Source organism: Piliocolobus tephrosceles, chromosome 14, assembly GCF_002776525.5.
Source record: "Piliocolobus tephrosceles isolate RC106 chromosome 14, ASM277652v3, whole genome shotgun sequence".
Lineage (NCBI taxonomy): Eukaryota > Metazoa > Chordata > Mammalia > Primates > Cercopithecidae > Piliocolobus > Piliocolobus tephrosceles.
In genome coordinates this window covers 62,123,548-62,150,965 of record NC_045447.1, presented here as the reverse complement: position 1 = coordinate 62,150,965, position 27,418 = coordinate 62,123,548, and the positions used below count along the sequence as shown (strand labels likewise).

At 39.5% G+C, this 27,418-nt stretch overlaps 1 protein-coding gene across 2 annotated transcripts in view; it reads left to right on the top strand.

The window, feature by feature from the left end:
* The window catches only part of SH3GL2 (SH3 domain containing GRB2 like 2, endophilin A1), a 230,754-nt gene extending 204,733 nt beyond the window's left edge, over window positions 1–26,021 (top strand). The window contains exons 4-9 of one of the 2 annotated variants that reach the window (XM_023197178.3): window positions 15,305–15,448; window positions 16,307–16,440; window positions 18,329–18,487; window positions 20,166–20,269; window positions 22,268–22,398; window positions 24,431–26,021. In XM_023197178.3, coding sequence (XP_023052946.1) covers window positions 15,305–15,448; window positions 16,307–16,440; window positions 18,329–18,487; window positions 20,166–20,269; window positions 22,268–22,398; window positions 24,431–24,630 — 872 coding nt within the window. In that variant the 3' untranslated portion in view covers window positions 24,631–26,021. The remainder of the gene's footprint in view (window positions 1–15,304; window positions 15,449–16,306; window positions 16,441–18,328; window positions 18,488–20,165; window positions 20,270–22,267; window positions 22,399–24,430) is intronic. The other variant, XM_023197181.2, reaches the window with a different exon arrangement.
* Window positions 26,022–27,418: the final 1,397 nt, after the last annotated feature.

The window sequence follows — 27,418 nt, the reverse complement described above, 5'->3', positions numbered from 1 at the left end:
AGCTTTTGCCTATGTTTTCTTCCAAGAGTTCTAGAGTTTTAGATCTTACTGTTAGGTCTTTAATGTATTTGGAGTTAATTTTTGTATGTGATATTAGAAAAAGGTCCAAATTCATTTTTTTTGCATATAGATCCATTTTTCCCATCACCATTGGTTGAAAAGACTGTTATTTCTTGTGAGTGGTCTTGGTACCTTTGTCAAAAAACATTTGACCATGTATGCAAGGGTTTATTTCTGAGCTCTCTACTCTCTTCCCATGGCCTACATGTCTTTATGACAGTACCACAGTGTATTACCATAGCTTTGCAGTGAGTTTTCAAATCAGGAGCTATGAGTCTTCTAGCTTTGTTTTTTAAGATTGTTTTTGCTGTTTGGAGTCCCTTGAGATTCCATATGAATTTAAAGATGGAATTTCCATTTCTACAAAAAATGTTATTGAGACTTTGATAGGGATTGCATTGAATCTGTAGATTACTTTGAATAATATTGACATCTTAATAATATTAAGTCTTCGAGTTCATAAACATGGGATGTTATTTCCATTTATATATGTCTTTTAAAATTTCTTTCAGCAGTGTTTGGTAGTTTTCATTGTTGAGGTCTTTTACCTCCTTAGTTAAATTAATTCCTGAGTACTTTATTCTTTTTGATAGTATTGTAAATGGAATTATCCTTTTAGTTTTCTTTTCAGATTGTTCATTGTCTGTGTATAGAAATGCAACTGATTTTTGTGTGTTGACTTTGTGTTCTGCTACTTTGCTGAATTCATTTATTAGTTTTGACAGCTTTCTGTGGGAAATCTTTAGAGTTTTCTATATGTAAAATCATATCATCTGAAAATAGATAATTTTACTTGTTTACATCCAATTTGGATTCCTTTTTCTTACCTAATTGCCCTGGCCAGAACTCTCAGTACTGTGTTGAATAGATGTGGTCACAATGGGCATCATTGTCTTGTTTCTGATCTTAGAGTAAAAGCTTTCAGTCTTTCACCATTTAGTATGATTTTCATTGTGAAGTTTTCATATATGACTTTTACCATGTTGAGGTAGTTTCTTCCTATTCCTAGCTTATTGTTTCTATCATGTAAAGGTGTTGAACTTAGTCAACACTCATTCCTGCATCAACTGAGATGATCATATGTGTGTGTGTATGTTTTACTCTATTATGTTAATGTGAAGTATTAGATGGATCCATTTTTGTGTATTGAACAATATGCTTGTATTTCAGGAACAAATACCACTTGGTCATGGGGTATAATTTTTAAAATATGCTGTTGAATTTGGTTTGCTAGCATTTTGTTGAGAAATTTCACAACAATAATTACAAGAGATGTTGGTCTCTAGTTGTCTTGTAGTGTCTTTGTCTGGCTTTAATATCAAGATAATGCTGTCCTCATGGAATGAGTAGGAAATTTTCCTTCTTCAATTTTTTGAAATAGTTTGAGGAGGGTTGGTGTTAGTTCTTCAAATATTTGGTAGAAGTCACTGTTGAAGCCATCAGATCCTGGACTTGTCTTTGTTGGGAGATTTTTGATTACTGACTCAATCTTCTTACTAATGATAGGTCTGTTCAGATTTTCTATTTCTTTGTGAGTTAGTCTTGGTAGGTGTTGTGTTTCTAAGAATTTGTCCATTTAGGTTACACAATTCATTATTGTACAGTTGTTTATAGTAATCTCTTAATAATCCCATTTACTTGTGCATATCAGAATGAATATCACCACTTTTTATTTCTGATTTTAGTAGTTTGTGTCTTTTCCTTCTGTTTTTTTTTTTTTCCTAGTCCAGCTAGCTAAATGTTTGTCAATTTTGTTGATCTTTTCCAAGAACAAACTTTTAATTTTTTCCTTCAATTAAAGACATCCTTGGCTCTTGATAGGTGATGAAGAGGCAAGTATATTTTTAGCTGTTGGTTGCCATTTCAATGAAATAGCCATCAACTGTAATTTTCTCCAAAAGTGGAAAAATAGAGAAAAGAACTAACATTTATTTAGTGCCTGCTTTGGTTATCCACACCTGCTCATTTCACCATCACAATATTTTGAGCCCTACCCTGTGTTATTCCTTTGATACTATGTACCCTTGCATTAATTGGTAGGAAATGATAATAGATGCTGTTATAGGAGAAGGTATTTCTAATTTTTTTATCTTCAAAAGAAGATTATATTTTTAAATTTAAATGTCACTTTGGTCCTCTGAATTTTAATGCTTGTGTAAAAATATTACTTGTATTTAGGAATTAATTATCCTTAATTAATTTTGTCAATTTTCTACAAGAAGGGAGAATAAATTACCTTTTGTTTTCCTTGGACTATTTATTTGATATATACTTTTTAAATTCTTTTTTTTGCACAGACCCACCATACACAGAAACAAGATAAACATGGTCTGGCTATAGTAGACATTCTTGAAGAAATTTTTAAAAGAGGAGGGATTTTTAAAATAAATTTTTCTTGGAGTTTTAAAATCAGACCTATTGATTTTTATCTCAGTGATGGTTTTGCAAAGGAGTCTATTTCTTTGGTTTTGAAAATATACATTAAAATCTGTGTACGCTGACATAGATGCCATCTACTAAATGACTTCATCCATTTGTTCTTGTGGATTCTAATGTATGTATGAGAGATTTTTAGATTGGGAAAGCAATATGAAGTTCAGGAAGCAATCTTCTTATGTTGAGTGTGGAAGCAGAGGTTTAAGAGGTTAAGCAGCTCATCCAAGGTCATGCAGGTGGAACAATCTCCAGGCTCCTAACTCACATGGGCTCATCCTGCCTCCTGAATGATTACACTTTATCACCTCTGCATTTTTAAACACCTAACAAGTGTAAGTATGGCTAAAGCTTTACATTTTGCTGCTGAGAAGTCTTAATTTGACCTGTTTTAATGAAGATGTAATAAAGCAATGAGAGCCAGTGCAGCCTTCTGGGAATCTGACAAGAGAACAGTGAGCTTTTGGGAAACAGCTATGATTCAAATTCTGGCCCGGCTTCTTGTTGGTACATGTCCTTGGGCACCTTACATCATTTTTCTTACTTCATTTTCCTTATCTGTAAAATGGAGAAACAAAACTCATCTCTTGTGTTTTGCAAGGCTGAATGATGTGTACGAATCATATATGTAGTAGATACTTCTGAAATGATAGTTATAGGATGAAATCTGGTTATGATCTTCAGTTTTGCAGATACTTCAGGGCTCTTTCTAAGTTTTCAGACCAGATAGTAGCAATTAATGAATAGTATTACAAATTATTCGGCATTTGTCCTGCTCAAGATCTCTGCTCCTTTGGGCAATGAAGCTTGGTTTCTATAAGACAGATAGGGATGACAAAGGAATTAAATCACTGAAAGCAGTGAAAGACTTCAGAAACCATGTTTCATGTCTTTGGTCTTCCCTGATGGATGCTAAACCCATTAGGTTTCCCCCAACAGTCAGAACACGAAGATGTGACTTGGAGTACTGTGGCCACCTGTTCTGCCCAAGTACATTAGCTGTGTTCATCAACTCACACCAAGGGTGGGGGCTGGATTTTCTTCTTCCCTGTTGTGATAGACAGATGCCCTGTCAATATGTTTTTATTTGAAATTTCATGGTGAAAGAAGGAAGCTACTCTTGAGAATACAGCAGTTTAAATCAGGTTGTAATTTTTAAAAAGTGACTTACAAAAGGGCTTTCCCCAAATACTCTCATCATAATCACCTAGGGTGGGGAGAAAAGTGGGGTACGGAGGGCAGACTCACCCCTCATCCTTGCCCTTCCAGCAGGGAACACTCATTTTCACATCCCTGTGCCTCTGTAGCCCCGTCCTGTGTTCAGGTTTGTGCTGGGCATCTCTGTTCCACAGCGACTGCTGGTTTCCAGCACAACAGAAATCCCATTTGTGATAAATCTTGATTTGAATTGTAGTAAATGAAACTTTAAAAAGGCAGACATTAAAACTCCCTGTTTTTTTTTCCTTAGGAAAAGGAGCATTCCATCTTCTGGAATCACTGTCCTTGTGACTAAACCCCCTTAGAAAACACCACTTTTGCCTGGCCTTCAGAGGCTTGTGAGCCACAGGTCCCCTAACATTTTACATCTTTCCAGAAAAAGAATCTCACAGGCTTTCCTACAAACATCTGTCACAACCTCAACAACCTCACAACCTCAAGTCTGTGCTGTTTTAGAGACAAACACACAAAAATACTATAAGGGAAGTATTAATACTTGTTCAGAGATTGTCAGGAACATTGTACTTAACAGTGAGAAATATGAAAGATGTGTATATGAGTGTGTTATGTTATTCTTTGTACTTTGCATTTTCAAATATCCCATCTTTTTTTTTAAGCCAAGAAGTATAATAATACTTTACCTGGCCACCACAGATGAGAATTGGAATGCAATAAAACTTGCCACAAGCTGGAAGGAACCAGCAGTGTGCTCCTATAGGCTTAACAACCATCTTTCTGGAAGAAAAACCTTGATTTGTAGCATGAGACAGCTTCTGTGTCTCATATGGCCATTTTATGTTCTTTTTTATTTATTTATTTATTTATTTATTTATTTATTTATTATTATTATTATACTTTAGGTTCTAGGGTACATGTGCATAATGTGCAGGTTTGTTACATATGTATACTTGTGCCATGTTGGTGTGCTGCACCCATCAACTCATCAGCACCCATCAACTCGTCATTTACATCAGGTATAACTTCCAGTGCAATTCCTCCCCCCTCTCCCCTCCCAGTGATAGGCCCCGGTGTATGATGTTCCCCTTCCTGAGTCCGAGTGATCTCATTGTTCAGTTCCCACCTATGAGTGAGAACATGCGGTGTTTGGTTTTCTCTTCTTGTGATAGTTTGCTGAGAATGATGGTTTCCAGCTGTATCCATGTCCCTACAAAGGACACAAACTCATCCTTTTTTATGACTGCATAGTATTCCATGGTGTATATGTGCCACATTTTCTTAATCCAGTCTGTCACTGATTGACATTTGAGTTGATTCCAAGTCTTTGCTATTGTGAATAGTGCCGCAGTAAACATACGTGTGCATGTATCTTTATAGCAGCATGATTTATAATCCTTTGGGTATATACCCAGTGATGGGATGGCTGGGTCATGTGGTACTTCTAGTTCTGGATCCTTGAGGAATCGCCATACTGTTTTCCATAATGGTTGAACTAGTTTACAATCCCACCAACAGTGTAAAAGTGTTCCTATTTCTCCACATCCTCTCCGGCACCTGTTGTTTCCTGACTTTTTAATGATTGCCATTCTAACTGGTGTGAGATAGTATCTCATTGTGGTTTTGATTTGCATTTCCCTGATGGTGAGTGGTGATGAGCATTTTTTCATGTGTCTGTTGGCTGTATGAATGTCTTCTTTTGAGAAATGTCTGTTCATATCCTTTGCCCACTTTTTAATGGGGTTGTTTGTTTTTTTCTTGTAAATTTGTTGGAGTTCTTTGTAGGTTCTGGATATTAGCCCTTTGTCTGATGAGTAGATTGCAAAAATTTTCTCCCATTCTGTAGGTTGCCTGTTCACTCTGATGGTAGTTTCTTTTGCTGTGCAGAAGCTCTTTAGTTTAATTAGATCCCATTTGTCAATTTTGGCTTTTGTTGCCATTGCTTTTGGTGTTTTAGACATGAAGTCCTTGCCCATGCCTATGTCCTGAATGGTATTCCCTAGGTTTTCTTCTAGGGTTTTTATGGTATTAGGTCTAACATTTAAGTCTCTGATCCATCTTGAATTAATTTTCATATAAGGAGTAAGGAAAGGATCCAGTTTCAGCTTTCTACTTATGGCTAGCCAATTTTCCCAGCACCATTTATTAAATAGGGAATCCTTTCCCCATTTCTTATTTTTCTCATGTTTATCAAAGATCAGATGGCTGTAGATGTGTGGTATTATTTCTGAGGACTCTGTTCTGTTCCATTGGTCTATATCTCTGTTTTGGTACCAGTACCACGCTGTTTTGGTTACTGTAGCCTTGTAGTATAGTTTGAAGTCAGGTATCGTGATGCCTCCAACTTTGTTCTTTTGACTTAGGATTGTCTTGGCAATGTGGGCTCTTTTTTGGTTCCATATGAACTTTAAAGCAGTTTTTTCCAATTCTGTGAAGAAACTCATTGGTAGCTTGATGGAGATGGCATTGAATCTATAAATTACCTTGGGCAGTATGGCCATTTTCATGATATTGATTCTTCCTATCCATGAGCATGGTATGTTCTTCCATTTGTTTGTGTCCTCTTTGATTTCACTGAGCAGTGGTTTGTAGTTCTCCTTGAAGAGGTCCTTTACATCCCTTGTAAGTTGGATTCCTAGGTATTTTATTCTCTTTGAAGCAATTGTGAATGGAAGTTCATTCCTGATTTGGCTCTCTGTTTGTCTGTTACTGGTGTATACGAATGCTTGTGATTTTTGCTCATTGATTTTGTATCCTGAGACTTTGCTGAAGTTTCTTATCAGTTTAAGGAGATTTTGGGCTGAGACAATGGGGTTTTCTAAATATACAATCATGTCATCTGCAAACAGGGACAATTTGACAAGCTACCCTTGTGACATCACTGAACTCTGACTTGGAGAAAGAGACTCACACTTGGCTCCCCTGAGCAGTGCTGGCCTAACTCCAGCATACCACTGTGTTGAACTACCAAGGAAGAGTAGCTCCTATAGGTAGGGAGGCAGCAAATGCTCTGTAAATACCTGTAGACAGAGGCAGGGAGACCTTTGTAGAGTGGAGAATGTTAGGGACCTGCCTCTTCTTTATTTCTGAAAATCTTAGATTACACATTCATTGGTTGATTTCATGCTTATGTGCTTATGGAAATGAAGCATTTAGTCAGTAAAATATTGTTACCCAAGGACTCAATAAATGATGCAGTCAAGAAATTGTATATATTTTTGGAGGCCTCTTTCAAACTTAACTTTTTAAGATGATTTTATTCAAAAAAAGTAAACCCAGGTGGAATATTTATAAAGATAAAAGCTTCAGAAATCCATGTGAATTGAAAATTATGTAATAATTGGTTTGCTCACAAACGTAGGAATTCAGATAGTTTTAAAAAATTACTTTGATTTAACGTTTGTTAAAATAATCAGGTATAAAAAGAAAGTATATGAGTTGAATGGTATCCCTCCCAAATTCATTTTCCCCTGGAACCTCAGAATGTGACCTATGTCAGCTCAGGCTGCCTTAACAAAATGTCAGGCTGGGTGGCTTAAACAACGGAAATTTATTTTCTTGCGGTTCTGGAGGTTGTATAGTCCAAGATCAACGTACTGGACCATGTTTTAATTTCTGATGAGGGCTCTCTTCCTGGCTGGTAGATCGCCACCTTCTCACTATGTCCTTATGTGACCTTTTCGTGGTGCATGTGTGTGCATGGAGAGAGAGAGATTCTTCCCTCTCTTCCTCTCTTAGAAGGTCACCAATCCTATTGCATTAGGACTTTGACCTCCTGACTTCATTTAATCTGAATTACTTCCTAAAAGCACTATCTCCAAATACAATTACATTGGGTATTAGAGCTTCAACATATGAATTTGGGGAGGACAAATAGCGGTCTTCTTACCTTTTTTACATTAATCACTTACCAATTCTATTTTTTTGGCCTAGGTTGGGCTCTCATCCCTATCTTTAGTTTTATACTAGAGGCAAACTAGGTATTTATAGCCAAACCCATCAACGCTAAGAACTTTCCTCTTGTCCGTGATAATCTGGGAATGCCATATTTATACATTTCAGTATACCTCTTGATTAACCTGTTTCTGTAACACAGTTTATCATGTTGGTCATAGCCTCCATTTTAATGAATATTTCCATAAGTGCCAGGCACAGTGCTGGATATTATAAAACATCATTTCTGATCCTCACGATAAACCCAACAAGGTAGCTTTGATTTTCTCCATTCTGTAGATGAAGAAATCCATTTATTTTTTTCAATTATCTTCCATGTTTACTCTAAGGCAGTTCTAAGCCCTGGGCAGGTGTGAGTGAATGACGCAGGCAAAGCCCCTGCCCTCACGGAGCCTATGAGACTGATAGAGAATAATACCTGATGTATTATTCATATTATTCATATCAGATATGATGAGTGCAATGAAGAAAAATGGAAGTAAGAGGGGGAGAGTGTGACTGGGTCCGGAAAGTTCTCATATATGTGAGAACAGTGAAGAGTCATGTTGGCAGGGGGAGGTCAGAGGAGCAAGAGCACATAGGACCTTTTCACCATCGTTGGAAGTTTTGTTCCCACCTTGAATGACATGGGAACACATTAAAGTGCTTTGGGAAGAAGAGTGACGTGATCTGAATTGCACTAAATAGGACTATCCTTACTCTTCTAGTGAGAATAGATTATAGGGGGCAAGCGTGGAAGCAGGGAGCCTAGTAGGAGCTTATTTTTAATAATCCAGGCTAGAGATTGTAGTGGCTTAGACCAGAGTGAGAAATAGTCTGATCCTAGATGCGTTTTGAATGTAGAGCTGACTGAATACTGACTAATTGCATATTAGGCAAGAGAGACATCAAAGATGACTATAAAGTCTAGGGCCTGAGCAAGTGGAAGAATGAATGGAGTTGTATTCATTCATATTGAGAGTACTACAGGAGGAGCAGATTTGGGATGATGATGGGAAATCTGGAGTTTAGTTTGAATATGTTAAGTTTGAGAGACCTACACATCCTAGTGCAGTCAAGTAGATATTAGAATACCTGAGTCTGCAATGCAGTGTAAAGGGCTGGCCTGCAGAGATACATGAGAATCATCAGCTTGCCAACTCAAGGAGGTGATGCAATTGGCCAGAGCTGATAAGAGGTGGGACTTCAGGGCCCAGGCTTGCTTGCTCATATCCCCAAGGCCCCTTGGACCCATGCTCAGTGGCCTAACCCACTGGATATTCTAAATTATCAAGATAGAGATGGGGGTCCTTACATCTACAGTTTTAAAATGTTTTCTGAGTAATTCTGATATGCATCAGGTTGACCACCACCAGTAAAAGCCTTTAGAAAAGGATTTAGTGTTTTGGAGACTTAAGGTTTTCCATCTGAAACTTTTAGTTCCACAGGAAATTTAATTGAATGGGAAAGAGAATGGGTTTGGGAGTGACTCAGACCTGAGCCTGAATCCAGTCTTTGCCTGTTAGTAACTATGAGAACTTGGATAGGCTTTCTAGCCGCTCTGAAGTTCCATATCCTTACTCTGTAGATGCTGCCCATCCCTCTTCCTGAAAGTAAGAGTAATTGAACCAGACCCACAGAGTTGTGAAGATTAAGGTAAATTGTTTATATAAAGCTCCTGGCTTAGAGTAGACACTAATTAAAAGCTAATCTCACCTGCCACATATAAAACCACTGGCAGAAAAACCCTGTTCTTGAATTTTGTTTCATCTTCATTTGGGGGCAATTTTTCTTCTGCTTGTTATCTAGTGGCCTAGCCTTCAAGATTCCAGATGTTGTCAGATAAGTTACTTCTCTTTACCTGCCACCACCCTCCTTTGAGCTCAAGACTGATGTGCTTCATTGTCTGCTGTACAGCCGCGTGGATATTGTTAGACTTTCTGTTTCTGCAGTTGAAGTACTTACACACTTCCACTCTAAAGTCTTCTCTTTGTCCTGCATTCTTCATCTCAGATTTGTATCATCACCTCCCACGTTTTCAGTCTAGAGGCTTTAACACAGTGATTCTCAACCTTGGCTGCACATTAGAATCACCTTTGGGATTTTAAAAACTGCTGTGTCCAGACCACATGCCAAACCAATCACATCAGAATCTTTAGGAGTGAAATTTCTGAATTTGTTATCGATCTATAACGTACAAAAAGTACAACACATACATCGTAAGTATATTGCTCAATGAACTATTATAAACTGTTGCTTCTGTTAAAAGGTTCAAGAAACTGAACATTGTCAACATTCCAAAAGCTCCCTCCACAGACACAATCTGCCCTGACCTTTAACACTATACACTTTTATCTGTTTTGTGACTGAAATATGATCATAGAACATGTATTCTTTTGATCTGGCTACTTTTGTTCATCTTTCTGTTTGTTCTACTTCTTTCATTTTTACTGCTCTGTAGAATTCCCTTGTGAGAACATAGCACGATTTATTTGTCCATTTTTTCCACTGATGAGCATTTAGGTATTTCCATTTTCTAGATATTTTGAATAGCACATTTTTGTACATGTCTGTTATGCATGTACACATTTCTGATGGATATACACCTAGAAGTAGAGTTACTGGGTTACAGGGTATGTGTCTATTCAGCTTTAGTAACCGCTACCAAATTGTTGTCCAGAATTTTCTGCCAGTTTGTTCTCCTACCAGCAATATTTGAGAGTTCTGGTTGTTCCAAACGCTGAACACTTGATCTATCTCTGTTTTGTGTCCTTTACTCAGATTCTCCAGGTACCTAGAATGGCCTTTCTCAAGTCTCTCCTTTTATGGCTAACTCTTCCAGCAAGCCCAGCTCGAGCATCATCTGTTCATTAACCTCCCTGCCTTTCTCTTCCAGGTGGAATTTGTTGCTGTGTCTTCTGCAGTGTAAATATTAATACATTACAGCCTCGCCCACGCTGTGCCTCACAGCAGTGAGTGAGCACTCTGACTCTCCACCTGGATAATAAGCTTTTTAAGAACAGAGGCTGCACCTCACTTCTTTCAGAGTCTCCCTAGCCATAACCCTTTCACATTATAGGTGCTTCATGAATATTTCTTTTGCTGACTTTATCACAGAGAAAATATTTTAAAAATAGATTTTTGGTAAATGACTATTCAACCAGGCAGTGAAACGTCACAGTTTTTCTGTATGAGGAATGCATAATTGTTTCCAGTGTAACCTACTTAGTGATTTTAATTAATTTAATCTTTTTTAAACTCCTTGATGTGGGACTCATGATTTAGCTTGGGAACTCTCTTTTTCGGGGAAAATAAGAGCCTTTTTTCTGATTCTGGGAGAGCATGTGATCACTTTTTGTCATCCTCACATAAAGCAGATTTTCTTTTCTTTTTTTTTTGAGATGGAGTCTTGTTCTGTCACCCAGGCTGGAGTGCAGTGGCCGGATCTCAGCTCACTGCAAGCTCCGCCTCCCGGGTTCACGCCATTCTCCTGCCTCAGCCTCCCGAGTAGCTGGGACTACAGGCGCCTGTCACCACATCCGGGTAGTTTTTTGTATTTTTTAGTAGAGACGAGGTTTCACCGTGTTAGGCAGGATGCTCTTGATCTCCTGACCTCATGATCCACCCATCTCGGCCTCCCAAAGTGCTGGGATTACAGGCTTGAGCCACCGTGCCCGGCCAAAGCAGATTTTCATGGCCCAGTTTAAGAAGGAAGTGCTTCCAAAGAGCCAGATTCCTAAGGGAAGATTGGAGTGAATGATGGCAAACCATATAGCTTTTTAGCCTACCTGAGAAGTGGAACTGTACTCTTCTGTACTTTACGAAATGGAGTCAGGAGAAATGAAAAGACTCAGTGGTAGCCTTGGAATCCTTAACATTTAATTAGTGTGAGGGAAAAGCAGGCCTGGTGCCAAGGAGACCTGCTCTCTCAAACCATCCTGTGAGACCACAGAGTGAGTGGTGTGACCAGATTGTATCAGCAGCCTCTAGTGCCGTTCCAGAGCACAGTGGGCAGTCATGGTACTTTTGAACAGGAAAGCTTTACCTAAGGGTTTGAAAAAATGATGTGTACAGAAGCATTTTATAAAAAATTAAAATGTTTAAATGAAATGATTCAGCCCACAGTGGGGAAGAGCAAGGAAAAACTGGAACCCACGGGCACCTGTGCATCTTTCTGTCATCCCCTCTCACTAACGTCAGCCTTCATAGTATTAGGGCTGCTGCTTCAGCTTCACCTCCCACATCTTTCACAGCCTCACTTTGGACCAATTCTGACTTTTGTCTATGGAAACACACAAGGAAGGGACTCTGGGCAATGCAGTTCCCTGTGTAAGCAAGTTGTCAGTAGAGCATTCCAGAACACACACTCATAGACAGGAGAGCCTGGAAAGAGGAAAGAAAGAATATTTTCCCCAGTATCCAGTGCCTGTTGTGTTGTCTGTGCTGATTTTTGCTGTTTATCATTGAACACTGATAACAGTCTCACGAATGAGAGATTTCTCAGGGATTCACAGCTAACTAGCAAGATTTAGAGTCTGGATTTTTAGCTGTGTCTGTATGAGCTCAAAGCTAATGTTCATTTTAATGGACTCTGCTGTTTTCCATGGAAAGCAAGACCTAATGGTTTTCCTGTTTGTTTGTTTGTTTGGATTAGGAAATAAAAACTAAGATTTAGCAGAAGTACTGGGTTTTCAACATCCTCAGCTAGCTGCCACACTAGGTAAGCAGCTGTAGGACAGATCGGGCGGTGACTCACATGGACACTGCTTTCAGGTCAGAGGAAATAACTCAGGCAGGGCTAGCAGAGCTTCGGTTTTATTCTCAGCAGAGCTGAGACCTCCCTTTGGCTGTTACCAGAATTAGAAAGCTTGTCAGGGATGCTACAGATGATGGTTTAGAGTTGGGAGTTAAGATTGAGCCTCAGCTGCCCCCATTTGTCTTCCTTAAAAGATGGCATCAATTTTAAGGTCAAAAAAGAAACTACTCATTTTAACAGAGGACAAAACAGTGGGGCCCTTTTGGGAGTAGGTCAACCTTTTATGGTCATTCTAATTTTACTTCCTGCTGTTTTAGTTCACCCGATAAATTTCCTTCTGGGAATCACCTAGAAGTAGATGCATAGAAGTTTGAAGGAGAGGAGTTAGGTTTGTTTAGAAGAGAAGGGACATAGATCTCTAAGGGCGCATACAACTTGGTAAAGAAATCCAGGCTGAGAATAGATAATAGGAATTTGAGTGCTTTAAATTTGTATTTTCCAAGCTCACTCTCAGTTTATTAAAGTACTGCTTTAAACGATCATTTAAAGACAATTATATTAACATTTAAAGATGGTTAATTCAGAGGTCTGATGATATTTTTAATAACACAGAAGTTTCATTAACCCAAGATTCTTAATATGTAATTTGTGAATGAATTTAAAAGCTAGACTCTTCAGATATGTGGATTAATAGGCTTTTTAATCATTTGAAGTAGATAAGCTAGTAGAAAATGGCTTTCCTCCTCCTTCCCATGAAAATATAGAGCATATCCAAGATATTCTTAGTAAAATAATAAAGCTCTTCATAATTGAACAACATTCAAAATGATGTATTTGAAAATCAGCCACAATGTATTAAACTATTTAGAATTACCTACCTGGAGACAGCCCTTATTAGAGCCAAGATATAAGCACTTAAACCACATCCAGCTTTTATAAAATGCATACATCCTTAAATGTAAAATGGCCTGAATAGGATTTGCAGGGATTAACTCATGTGTGGTTTCATTACTCTGTTTCTCCTTTCCTTCTATTCATTCTGTACGTTTTAGATGTTTGCTTAGTTTATTTGCACTCTTTTCGTTTTATTCATGCTGTCATTGTCCCCCTAGTACCATGATATCAGCCATGATAATATTTATCATACTTGTTGCCACTGTTTATCTTACTCCTCACTATACTGTGAGCACCTTGAGGGCCAGGACTATGTCCTTCCTGGATCTCCGATATGACTCACTGCAGAAAATAATGATATCGTCCCCTTAAAAATGATTCTGTGGCATATTCTCTTTTTTAAAAAGAGACAGGGCCTTGCTGTGTCACCAAGAGTGGAGTGGTACCATTATAGCTCACTACAGCCTCAAACTCCTGGCCTTGAGCAGTCTTTCCACGTCAGCCTCCCTGGTAATTGAGACTTCAGGTGGGCACCACCATGCCCTGCTAACTTTTAAATTTTTTTGTAGAAATGGGGTCTTGCTATGTTGCCTTGCTGGTCTCAAACTCCTGTCCTCAAATTGTCTTCCTGCCTTGGGCACCCAAAATGTGGGATTGTAGGCATGAGCCACCACACTTAGCCTGCATTTTCTGTTTTTCAAATTTAACATATGATCCCTTTTATATGAAAAAGCACATAAGAAGTAAATTTTTTATTTTTCCAGTCACCACTAGCCTTTACATGTGCTGTTAGCCTGACCAATTGCTACATACTGTTTGGTTCTAAACTTAAAGATACTTCCCTCTAGGAATCCTTTGCAATGCCCCTCCCCCACAGACGAGGACAGTGCCATGTATCTGGGACTCGTCTCAATCCCCCGTCATGGCCCTTGGTATATGTACTTCACTCTAATTAATTTTCAAATAGACTCTACCCTCAGTTCATTATAAACTTTGTGAAAGCAGGAACCATAACTGTCCTGCTCATTGTAATATTCATGGGACAGGGTTGCAGGATATCCTACTGATAACTTTTCTCATCTGTATTCAATGCCTCTAAGACTCAAAGTTTGAATAAAAGCCTCGTGAAATAAATGTTCAAGACTGTCAGCCACTGAATGCTGGAAGTACCTTAAGCTGTGATTCTATCTGGGGTTTCCATGAAGATGGGATTTGGGATATAGTCCTAGGTTAATGTGTAATCCCAACTTTAATTATGAACCTGAGGAACCTAGCTATCCTAGCATCAATTAAGTCATAGCCTTTAACAGTTTTTTTAATAAAGCTGTTTTTCTTAAAAACAGCTAAAACTGGAATTGCTTTCTAGGCAACTTCTTTTATAAAAACAAAAGCAAAGAAACAAATTGAAATGTTCTCTTTGAAGTACAAAACTAATTTTCTCTAGTTATGTGCTAGATAAGTGATTAAGTCTTTTAAATGAACACAGTATTTTTGCTCTTTGTGGATTTGTTTACCATCAGAATCTTAGTTGAGAAATGATTATGAAAATAGTTCTATTTTATACTTGGTATAAGTGAAACAAGGCATAAGGCCCACTCTGCAAGAATTTGCCATTGGTTCCTTACTTTAATCCTTAGACTCCTAGAATTGAACTATAAAACTAGAATAAAATTTAGAGGTCATCACATAATCTGAGAGTTTCTAAAAAGCTCTCCATGGAAGCACCCAGCTCTCCAGAGTCACTGCAGGGGCCAGCACAATGAAGGGAGGATGGGGAAGGGCACACACCGATACAATTTGAGCCTGTAATCCTGCTTCACCTGGAACAGTGTTGCTGTAATTCATTATAAGATCTTAAGGGAAAGGGAGAGCTTAGTGCTTTAAAAAAGTGATTGATTAGGCTGACTGATGGAGAGAACACTGGAGCGTACTGAAGGTACACTTACCAGTAGCTGAGCTACTTTGTAGGCCGCTTTGAGACCTGATCCTCCATCCAGCCCTGTTCCGCTGTGTCACATTGTCTCCTCTGAAAGCTTGTTCTCTTTTCACCTTCAGCTTCCAGAGCTAAGCTCAGCATGATCAACACCATGTCAAAAATCCGTGGCCAGGAGAAGGGGCCAGGCTATCCCCAGGCGGAGGCGCTGCTGGCGGAGGCCATGCTCAAATTTGGAAGAGAGCTTGGAGATGATTGCAACTTTGGTAACAAGTGCTTCCTCACATTGTAATTCTTTCATTTTCCATGGGGATTTTGGTGCTGGTAAGAAATTATGTAGGAAATGGGATAAATCATTTTATATTTTGGTTTTCAATTTTAGATCTTACATACATGGGCCAAAAACTTGTTTTCAGAATTATTTTGTTCGCTCTAATGTGATTTATCTTACAAGCTTTCTTCCCCCAACCGCTGCCCCCCATAAGACCTCAGTCTTTGCAACAGCTTTGATTGACATATCCAGATGCCTCCTCGGCACTTTCTGTTGGGTATTTCTGGCAGTCATTGAGTATTGAAGCAGAGTGAGCAGACACAGTCACCATGATTCAAAGCCCTGCCTCATGGGCTTTTTCGTAGATCTTTGTTCACTTGTATATGGTACCTAGTTTTACTGCCCAAGGTGAGACATGATTTATTCCTTCACCCTGTTTCCCCCAACACTCAGCTACCACACCCAACATCTTCTTGTTTCACCCCCTTGTGATGTGGGATCTCCTTCCTGGTTGAACCCTGCTATTTCTGGTACTTACTTCTGCTAAACAGATTGGCCTTAAGCTAGTCGCATATTAGGGAAAACTGGTACTTACAAGAGAGGGCAGGGAGCCTCCTAAATTGCTTTATAAAGGAAAAAGTAACTGTTGAATTCTTGATGAGAGGTATTTACCCTCTTAGGGTGCGTTGAGTCTGTTGCCAGGAGTGAACTGAAGATACCTGTTCTCTCTTGTCTGTTGTTGTCTTTAGAAGACAAGTGGTAGTCCTTTGGGTTTTCATCTGTGAAGGGCCGTGTTATTGCGAGTGCATTTCATCTTTATTCTGTAACATGAAAGAGCTTTGTTCTCTCCTAGGCCCAGCGCTTGGTGAGGTCGGGGAGGCCATGCGGGAACTGTCGGAAGTCAAAGACTCTTTGGACATAGAAGTGAAGCAGAACTTCATTGACCCTCTTCAGAATCTTCATGACAAAGATCTTAGGGAAATTCAAGTATGTACAATGAGTCTTCTGGAAAGTGGGCAGTTGAAATCATACAGATGCAGATGCCTTTTTTCTGTAGAAAACATTTTTTAGCTCACCCTGCATGTTGTCAGCTCTGGGCACGTTAATTACAAAACAACCCAGTAAGACAAAATGAGAGGAACTAGAAATGTGATACTTTTCAGCCTATTGTGACTGTGCCACTCATGAGGGGTGTCTCTGACTTCTCTATGTTTGATTTTCAGATTGAATAGTTTTTTTCAGACCTTTTCTCCAGAGAATATTATTATTTCCCTGAGAATACACAGTTTTATTAATTATTTTGTGGTTTGCTGGGCGGATTTCATCCACTAAAATGTTAGTTGTACAAGTTGTTAGCTTAAATAAATATTCTATCACTCTATAAGCACATTTTTAAATTTTTTAATTTTTTTCCAAGTCCAGAAATTAGATGCATGCATATGATTTTATATTAATATTTTCATAATGGTTGTTAGGATTGAGGAAGAATACCAACTAGCCTCTTTCTAAAACATGTAGAGCAGTTGAGCTGTTTGTAATAAATAAAGTTCATATGTCTTTGAGTGTGGAATGTTTGCTTACTTTTTTTTATCTAACAAATATTTGTTGAGCTTTTTTGAAACTTGGTTGGGTATAAAATGGATTGCCATAACTTGAACTAAGGCCTCCTCCTCCTCCTTATTCTAGCTTAAATCTCCTTTAAGAGTACCATTTGCTCAAGATTATAGAGTTAGTAAGTGACAGACTCATTCTAAATCCAAAATGTAACTCTGACTCCACTGCTGTACCCTGTAGCTGACTGTAAGTTCAAATGTTTAAAAAATAAGGTTCCTTCCAAATGATCATTTAGTTTGGATCAAGGTATGGACTGGGGGGCAGGGGATGCAATGTGAGGGAAGGTCTGGAATATTTTTCGTCCTCCTTTCCTTTTCATTTGTTTTTAGCCACTCCCTACTTTGTTTTCATTTCCTTTCATTCTGCTCCATACATACCTAGTAATAAGGGAAAATCCAGAATTTTCCTTCATCCATTAGTAGTGAAAGACTAGCTATCGGGGGAAAATAAAAACTTTTTAGCTTTGAAAAACTACTTTGCTACCTGGTCACTAGAGATGGTGGGTGGAGCCTGGGCAGCCATCTACTAGGGATGGTGCAAGGAGGGGATTGCAGCTCGGCATGGAGCATTAGGTATAATCCCTTCGAAGGTCCCTTCCAAGTGAGATTTTGTTCTTGAGCTCAATTATATGTCAGGTTGGAGGCTTAAACTAAATCACTGGTTCCCTGAAAGCTGCATCAGTCAGCTGGGGCAAGTGTTAAGATTTCTAGGCCCCAGCTCTAGATACTGATTCAAGAGATCAGGAATCCAAATTTGTAATAAGCAGCCTTCTAGGTGATTCTAATAGACCGGGTGATTTGAAAAGCAAGAATGCCATTTCTGTCTCACTTAATTTCAAGGAAAGTGTTTTTCCTCTGGCTTCTCATGAGATACCATTTCTCTTGAAGACAGGGCCTGTGGGGCCTGTGAGTGTGTCCTTTCAGTGTGTGTAGGGCATGTGCATTCCTTCTCTGTTTCTGTCATGGGCTGGAAAGACTTAGTCCAGCTTGGCTTTGGCCTGGCAAGGCCAGAAAATAAAGGGCACTGATATTTCCTACAATTTATCTTTTATTCTTAATTATTTTAAAAGATATTCTCCCGTATTTAACCTTTGAAAGCATTGGCCCCATTGATGCATGTTTCCTTATTTCTCTGGTGATGTTATATTTTAAAACTTAGCCTATCTTAATTTGGAAGTTAACGGACGTGATGGAGAAGTGAGCTCAAATAAGCCTTTTCCATAAGCCCTTTCAAAGCCTATTCCTGCCCTTGACTTTTTCAGCATCATCTAAAGAAGTTGGAGGGTCGACGCCTGGATTTTGATTATAAGAAGAAACGACAAGGCAAGATTCCGGATGAAGAGCTTCGTCAAGCTCTAGAGAAATTTGATGAGTCTAAGGAAATTGCTGAGTCAAGCATGTTCAATCTCTTGGAGATGGATGTAAGTGACTCTCCTGTGGTTTTCAGTTTAATCTTATCATCAAGGTATATTAATCTGTTAAAGGGCATAATCCTTAAAAGCATTAATATCTGATTACACAGTGTGATAAGAACTTCAGTAGGTAGTTATTTATTTTAAATAATTGTAAGTGATAAAGTAGACTGAGAAATAGAAAAGTTTTTTTCTGCATTCCTGTAGTTTGATTTAACTAGATTCTTGTCTGCTAGTGAATCTTAAAGTACAGATGCTCCTTAACTTACGATGGGGTTAAAGTCTTGAATATATTGTGTAATTTATTGAATAGTGCGTTAAAAGTAAAAAACAGAATGGTTGAGGGCACTTGAAGTATGGTTTCTACTGAGCGCATATCAATTTTGTACCATCGTAAAGCCTACAAATCGTTCGGTCAGGGACCATCTCACTTATCAATAGTGGGAAGATAAAGGATATTTCTGATGATCTATGTATAAATTCACTAGAGGATTGAGAACTCAGTTGTGGAGCACGAGGCATCAGTAGTACTGGTGCAAGTCCCAGAGTCCAAAGGCCAGAAAGCCTAGAGCTGTGATATCCAAAGACAGGAGCGTATGGGTGTCCCTTCCTTAGAAGAGAGAGAACAAACTTGCCTTTTCTCTGCTTTTTGTTCTGTGTGGGTCCAGAGCTGAGTGGATGGTGTCCACCCCCATAGGGAAGGGCAGCTCTTCCTTATTTAGTCTACTGAGTGAATGTCAGTCTCCTCTGAAAACACCCTACCAAACACACCCAGAAACAATGCTTTACCAGCTATCTGGAGATCCCTTAATCTAGTCAAGTTGTCACCTAAAATTAACCATCACATTGCCTGCTTGCCTTACTCCTGACTGTGGCACAGGAGGCATGTTGAACATATCCAGACCTTCCCCCCACCTGGAGACAGTGTAGGTTCGTTTATGTAAAACAACTTGTGCCCACCTAAGTCCTCAAGAGGAATACTGTGGGCATGAGGGGTGACCCAAATCACAGTGCTCCTTCGCTGCAACACAGCACCCTTCCCTATCCCCAGATTTATGGGACAACACTGCCTCTGTTGACTTGGAGGCTGCTACCTAGCTGGATCGTAATGTGAAACATAAAATCAAGAGAAATCAAGCTTAGAATATTAGAGCAGGAATGAACTCAAGATGTCACTTGATTCAGCCCTTTTACATTATAGAGGAGGCTCAGAGAGCACAGAAGATTTTTCTGTCATACCATGTCGCCTCTCCGGGTACATTATGTGAGATATTGTCACATTTTATTAACAGTACCAATATTAACAGCATGAAAAGTATAGGGAACAAAGAGTCCTTTGGCCAGCATACCTTCTTTTCTATATCAATAAAAGAAGTCAAATCCCAAATACAAGATTGTAGCTAGGCATGAGACTCTTTAGAGCTTTATGGTCTTCCTGAGGGTTACCAGTGTTGCTTCTCGTCATGGTACTGATATGCATGATTCTAAGCATAAGGTTGCTTTCTTTTATCCTTGATGGATTTGAAACCTGCAGAACTACCTATCTTAATTGGGTTATCACACAGTTATCAGCACCACCAAGCAGGGTCTGTGTGTTGAGCGCAACCTTTTGTATGTATGAAACAGTAGTGGCTGTTTAAGGATGGTAACATGGAAACTAAGGCATGATTTTCCCATCGATCTACAGATTGAACAAGTGAGCCAGCTTTCTGCACTTGTGCAAGCTCAGCTGGAATACCACAAGCAGGCAGTCCAGATCCTGCAGCAAGTCACGGTCAGACTGGAAGAAAGGTATGCTACAGTTCTCTGCATTTCATATTTGCATTTCATTGCTATAAAATGGTATATACAGAAATGGAAATCATAAAATATATTTGGAGACAAACATCTGCCAGAATTCCTGCTTGTCCTACAGAGGCACCTTGTGGATTGTTTTGATTTTGTTTTTTCTTGTGCTTTGTTTGTTGAATCTAATTTTCTGTTTATGAGAGGTTGACACTTGGATTATATTTTGGTTGCCACAGGTGGGACACCAGGATGCTACTGCTGATAATGGATGCTGGATACATATCATCATCAATCTTATAACAGCCCTATAACCTAAGTATTTTTAGCCTCGACTAACAGATGAGTAAACTGAGGCTAAGAGGGATGAAATAACTAGCCCAGGGTCACTCAGTGGTACGAGTGGAGTTCACAGCCAACCATAACCTGTTTGAAAGGCTGTTTCTTTTCACATCTGGTGTTTCTCTGAATGGTGGTCAAGTCCTGTGCCATCAGAGAGAGCTGCTTTCACCTTGTTCCATGTACCTCACAGCAGGGCTGTAGTAGTAGGAAACTACCATGTGAATGTGGCTCCGTGGAGGTGTGCGGCACAACCTGTGTAGCTATAGCAGTGGTCCTGTGTTATAATATGTGTTACTTTAATTTAGCCAGATTAAACAGGGTGATTTTGTTGAACATGTATACCTCAAAGGGTCACCTCAGCAGGCTTTTTTCTTAGTCCACATGGCCAGATTAGACTCTCATAGCTGATCACATGGCTGCCTGCGTGATGAAGACCCCAATCAGACGATTCCACACCATTGAAAACATCACCTATTTTCATTGTTTTCCCTCAAGCTGATCTCATCTCAGCATCTTCTTTGATTCGTGGTCTAATTGAGCGTTTTCCTTCAGCGCACCCTTGTGGAAATTTATGTAATGCTGAAGCCTCCAGAAAGGTTTTAAAATCATATACTTCAAAATACTAAAGAAATGTTATGTGTCTTTGTAATGTCTCTTGAGCATGAAGGGAGCACTTTCCTTTCTTTCCTCTGAGATATGTTCAAAGTCAGTATCATTCTACGGTTACCATACCCTAAACCCTCACTCTCCCTTGCAAATCTCTTACATACTTTCTTTATTGAATACTTGAAACCATGGAAAATATTTAGGGGTGTGTAGAAGACAAGTATTGGCCATACCTTTCCAATTTCCTTCTGTCTTCCCTCTTTCCTTTCCTCCTCCCTGTATCTCAAACTGCTCATTCTTCTCACAGCACACAGTATATTTCCTCCTTTCCTCTATCCAAACCTTCTCATGTTCTGAATGGAATAGCTCCCTTTCATATTTCCATCTGGAAACAACCTCTGTGTATCTTTTAGTTCTTTCCTTAAACCTCCTCCACCTTCCTTATGGAGAGGTAGACTCCTTCCCACCCTCACCCCCAACTACACCCCTGTGTTCCTGTGGCACTTTGTAGATATCTGTGACAGTGCTTACTAAAATTTATGGTCGGCAGTTGTTTGTGTTCTGTCTCCCTTACAGACCGTAATCTGTTTGCGTCTTTTTTAAAACTGAAAAAATTGTGGGTACATAGGTGTATATATTTATGGGATACATGAGGTGTTTTCATACAGGCATGCAGTGCATAATAATATCATGGGGAATGTGGTATACATCCCCTCAAGCATTTATCTTTTGTGTACAAGAACTGTGTTTTAATTCATTTTTGTGTTCCTGGTACCTAGCACAGTGCATATTTGGATAAAGGACTCTGAATAAATGAGAGAGGAAGTGAGGGATTGAGAGAGAGAATGAAGACAGTGAGGACATGGCCCCATAAAGGGACATCACCAAAATCTCAGACATGCACACACAAGAAAACTAAGGGTCCTTGTTTGATTTCCCACAGTTCATCATGGTAGCATGGTGGGTGACCCAAGCATTTCCTGAATCTTTATATTTCCTTTTGTTTTTACTTAACTGGCTACATAACCTTTCCCATCTCTTTTCTTTTTACTGCAGAATAAGACAGGCTTCAGCTCAGCCTAGAAGGGAATATCAACCTAAACCACGAATGAGCCTGGAGTTTCCAACTGGAGACAGTACTCAGCCCAATGGGGGTCTCTCCCACACAGGCACTCCCAAGCCTTCAGGTAGGGAGCTGAGACTGCAGATCCTATTGCATAGGCCTTGGCATATCCATTGGCACTCTTCCAGAAATTTTAGGAATAATCCAATCTGGCTGCATAGAAAATATGCAGTAATAGATTTCTTATGGAGTGGTTTGTCAGGTAGAAACTCTGTTAAAGGAATCCTTTTGTCTTTTTTCATTTACCTTTTCTTTCCTTCCTTTTAATTCTTCTGTATAAAACTTTCTTTGTATATCCCTTTCTCTCTCAATCATCAGCACACATGAACACATTTTATTTTGACCCTCCCTTTGTGGTCGTAAATTGCCTTTCCTTGTCAGTTTGGTCTGCTTGTGTCATCTTTTCTCCTTCCTGTTCCCTCTGAATCCAACCTATATGACAACGAATGTCCCTGGACAGTGTGTCCTCATATGCATTCACATATAATCCACAGACGGCAAGCGGCTCCAGAAATGTGCTGATGAGTTGGATTTCTTGAGTCACAGAAGCATATGGTTAAATATATTTGCAGAAGAAGATATTTTGAAACTTGACACTTGCTGGGTTTTCTTTCCCGTGCCTCACCTCTGATCACTTTATCATGCTGTGGCACTGCGGTTGATATAATAAAAGCTAGATGATATTGTATCTCAGGAATATCGATGCATACCTAATAGAGCATTCTTTTCCTTGTCACGCTTGCTCTCCACTCCCTACATGGAGATTATACAACAGCCTGTGCTGGAGACATTTTCAACCTCCACATTTGCTTGTTTGAAGTGGGAACTGTCTTATACTGGATGTGGATGTTAGAGATAGGCAGCTTTCTTTTATTTTTCCTGTATCCCCAGTGCTTGATGTTCTACGGTAGAAAACTTTTTATAAGATGCTCTCAGACTTACTAAGAAAAAAAATAAGATGTGAGCCAGCAGGTGGCGCTCTCTGCCCTTTGTGCTCAGCACTTCTGGGCATGGCATAAGCAGCTGTGGCTATTGATGCTGGCCACCAGGACTAGTCATAGAAATTGTGTATAGCTGTGCTTCTCCCTGCCTGCAAACCAGCCATATATTTCACTTTTCATCTGGAGACTCAGTAATTTGCTTCTTTCTCTAAATCATTGTTTCCTTTCCAGCCACCTAGATGGCATGGGAGCTGTGTGCGCTTGTCTGAGTCTGTATCTACATGTGTATGCATCTAATATTCATGCAGTGGGTCATTTGGAATAGATCCCTCTTAAGATATGATTTCATCCTTCATTATTTTACTCGAGGTAGGGTACACTATTTTTGTATGCCATAACTCCAGTGCACTGCATATATTTATATATGCAGCAGTTTACCAAGTATAAATTACATAATATTTTTTACATAATCTCATTTAGTAGCCACAGTAGTAATGTGAAGTAAGTCCTACCTACTGTTACATCCAATTTCAGACAGTGAAACTGAGAGTGAAGTACCCTGTGTAAGGTCACAGAAAGTAAAAACTTGAACTCAGTGTTTTATATTATTCTGTTTTTACCACATTACAGCAGTTTTCCAGAGGCTGGGATTTATCATTTTAAACAGTGATAAGTGAACTGTTACTCAAAAACATTCTCCATGTAATTAACCATAGTTTTTCAAATATGCAAAGATTTTAAAGTGCTCACATGAGACAATTCAGGCCATGCTGTGTTATTAACCTAAATCAGTATTATTCTTCTTAAATCATTGTCCCTCCTATTTCTGGGCATTATCACAAAGGCAAACTTTAATGGAATCTGTTGTATGTATCACAAGAATAGTTGTGACCGTTTTTCATACTGGAAACAGAAACAGGAATGCACAGCAACTTCCAAAGGTCCGAGAAAGCTTCTGAGGACTGGTAGAGGGCAAGATGCCCAATGCAGTGGACACTGAGGTCCTGTAGCAAGAAGAAGCTTCAACAGGAAGAGAAATGAGGGAGGAAAGACGGGGAGCAGCAAGCCAGGTGGGTGCAGCAGGCAGCAGATTCTGTGAGTTAAATACCCCTTATCCTTGTGTGTTCTTCTCTTCTCTCCTGCTCTTACTCTCAGGTGTCCAAATGGATCAGCCCTGCTGCCGAGCTCTGTACGACTTTGAACCTGAAAATGAAGGGGAGCTGGGATTTAAAGAGGGCGATATCATCACACTGACTAACCAAATTGATGAGAACTGGTATGAGGGGATGCTGCATGGCCATTCAGGCTTCTTCCCCATCAATTATGTGGAAATTCTGGTTGCCCTGCCCCATTAGGATGTTATGCTGGCTGGCTCACCTCCTCTTGACTCAGATAGTTACGGTTAACCACTGCTTTGGTAATGCTGCTTATAACACATCCCAAGTGCAGGCCGCAGTGGTCCACGTCATCCAGCCCCACCAAGTGTATTTGGTTGACTCGTGGGCTCCCACAGGAGTCATGGTGATGGATGATATCCTCTTAGCCTGGTGGGCATGGCATGTGCTTTTTAAAACATCATCTGAGACCAGCCAGTAGTCACAGAACTGCTGTTGACACAGTTCTCAGGAGGCTGTGGTTTCTTAGAATATGACCATGAGCCACATCACAGAAAAACCTTCCCACCGAAGATATTGTCTATCACCCCAGGGGCCATCTGAAGGTCTTTTTGCATTTCTCCATGCAAAGAGGAGAAAGCTTTTGCTTTCACACTGTCCCTTCCCAAATATGTGAGTCATGGAATTGTCAAAGTAAGCCTTCCCTCACCAGCAAATTGTCTCCTGATCTGAGTGAATTTGTCTCTTAATGCATCCATAGAAAGTGTTAATTGTGGGTTCAAAGCATTCTCTGCAAACAGGCATCTCAGCTCTTCACACTTACGGCTATTTCTGAGGTATAGCCAGTTTTCTTCCCTCCTTGCTACTAAAGCCAGAGTGGTAATTCCAAATTATTTTTCAGTAAGACAGTTAATCAGCATTATTGTGAGAGAGGCTGAAAAGAAATTCTCCATTATGAGGAAATGGGAAGAAATCTGGTATCCAAGCTTAAATTTCTTGCTGTACAGAAACTCTGTATGTATTTAGGCTATTTCTGAAGGGCACAGGGAAGAGGGAACAAATCTCATCAGTTTTATTTGTGAATTACATGTTTCATGAATCCATTTGGCACAGAGACACGAGGAGGAAAACACTAGTAACCATCTTTCCACTAGTTCATAGACTGAGAAACAGTGAATACCTTTCCTTTCCACTTTTACCCTGTGTTCTTTGAACATCATTTGTGCAGATTCTGCCCTCAATGAGGACCAAATAAAGATGATTTTTGTGCTTAGCAGTTTAAGATACATGGCTGCATATGCAAAACCCTTTCCCAATTCAGTCGCTACTTTTACTTCTGCCTCTTCTATCCATAATCTTCATTTTGTGTGTACAGTGCTGTGTGTAAGCTTATCAGTGTTTTTTTTTTTTTTTTTTTTTTTTTATTTGTATCAGTCACGAAAGTCCTGTTAGGTATCCAGAGTTCTATTTATCTAGCTGTACAGACTCTTTCAGAGGTTTAACGTGCTGCTTCCGATGTGCCACCTGCAGTAGCGGATCATGTGGAGTGAAAGGCAAATCTTACTGCTTAATGTATAAACTCTCACCACAGGAAGCATCGCTGTTTCCAATAAATATTGCTGAAGACAGAACCAAAGGCTCTGCTCCTTCATTTTGTGTCAGTTCTTTGGGTCTAACAATGGGTGGATGGGGGCTGGTTTCAGTATCCATGGCTTTCTCATGCAGCCAGACAAGACCTGATTCCAACTTTGTATCTATCTCTTTATATGTAGGAAAAGTTTCAGCAGCAAGGACGTAGCTAGCCTGTACATTGGGACCTTCCTGGTAACCCCAGGAAGGAGGAGAATTTGGGAGAGAAGAAAGTAAGGAGAATTTGGTTTCATAGATGTTAAGTGATATATTGTTAAAAGTGATATCATCTGAAGAATATAATGTTAGCAAGGGGAAATAAAATATATCTCTTCAACTAGCCTTTTATTTTCTTTCATAATTGAAGATAAAGAAATAGACATGGAAATATAGTTTGATCGAAAGCCAGTATTAGGCCAGGTGCAGTGGCTCACACCTGTAATCCCAGCACTTTGAGAGGCCAAGACAGGTGGATCAACTGAGGTCAGGAGTTTTAGACCAGCCTGGCCAACACGGAAAAATCTTGTCTCTGCTAAAAATACAAAACTTAGCTGGGCGTGGTGGCGCATGCCTATAATCCCAGCTACTCAGGAGGCTGAGACACGAGAATCACTTGAACCTGAGAGGCAGAGGTTGCAGTGAGCCAAGATCATGCCATTGCACTCCAGTCTGGGTGACAGAGTGAGACGCTGCCTCCAAAAAACAAACCAAAAAAAACCAGTATTCTCTTGATGTATATGTTTGGGTGTGGGTGGGAATAGGGAAGCAGCAGGGCACACAGAATATGTATTTTCTGAATTCCCAAGAAAATAAACATGTTCTTTGTGTATTAGGGGCCATTTCTATTATTTTGTGATGAGGCCAATCGTCTAGATTTTCTAATCTAACATGAATAGTTGTAATCAAATATACTAAGTTTCTATTAGTCCATTTTCATACTGCCACGAAGAAACACCCGAGACTGGGTAATTTATAAAAGAAGAGGTTTAATGGACTTGCAGTTCCACATGGCTGGGGAGGCCTCACAATCATGGCAGAAGATGAAGGAGGAACAAAGGTACGTCTTATGTGGTGGCAGGCAAGAGATCGTGTGCAGGGAAATTGACTTTTATAAAACCATCAGATCTCATGAGACTTATTCACTATCACGAGAACAGCATGGGAAAGACCCACCCCCCTGATTCGATTACCAATTAGCTCCCACCGAGTCCCTCCCACAACATGTGGGGATTATGGGAACTACAGTTGAAGATGAGGTTTGGGTAGAGACCCAGCCAAACCATATCAAAGTTCTATATGTGAGCTAGTCTAACATGAAAATTTTTTTTCTAGCTGTATGAGTTCTAGAGTATTACAGATCAATTCTCTAAAGCAATTTTAAGAAATACTAATGATATTG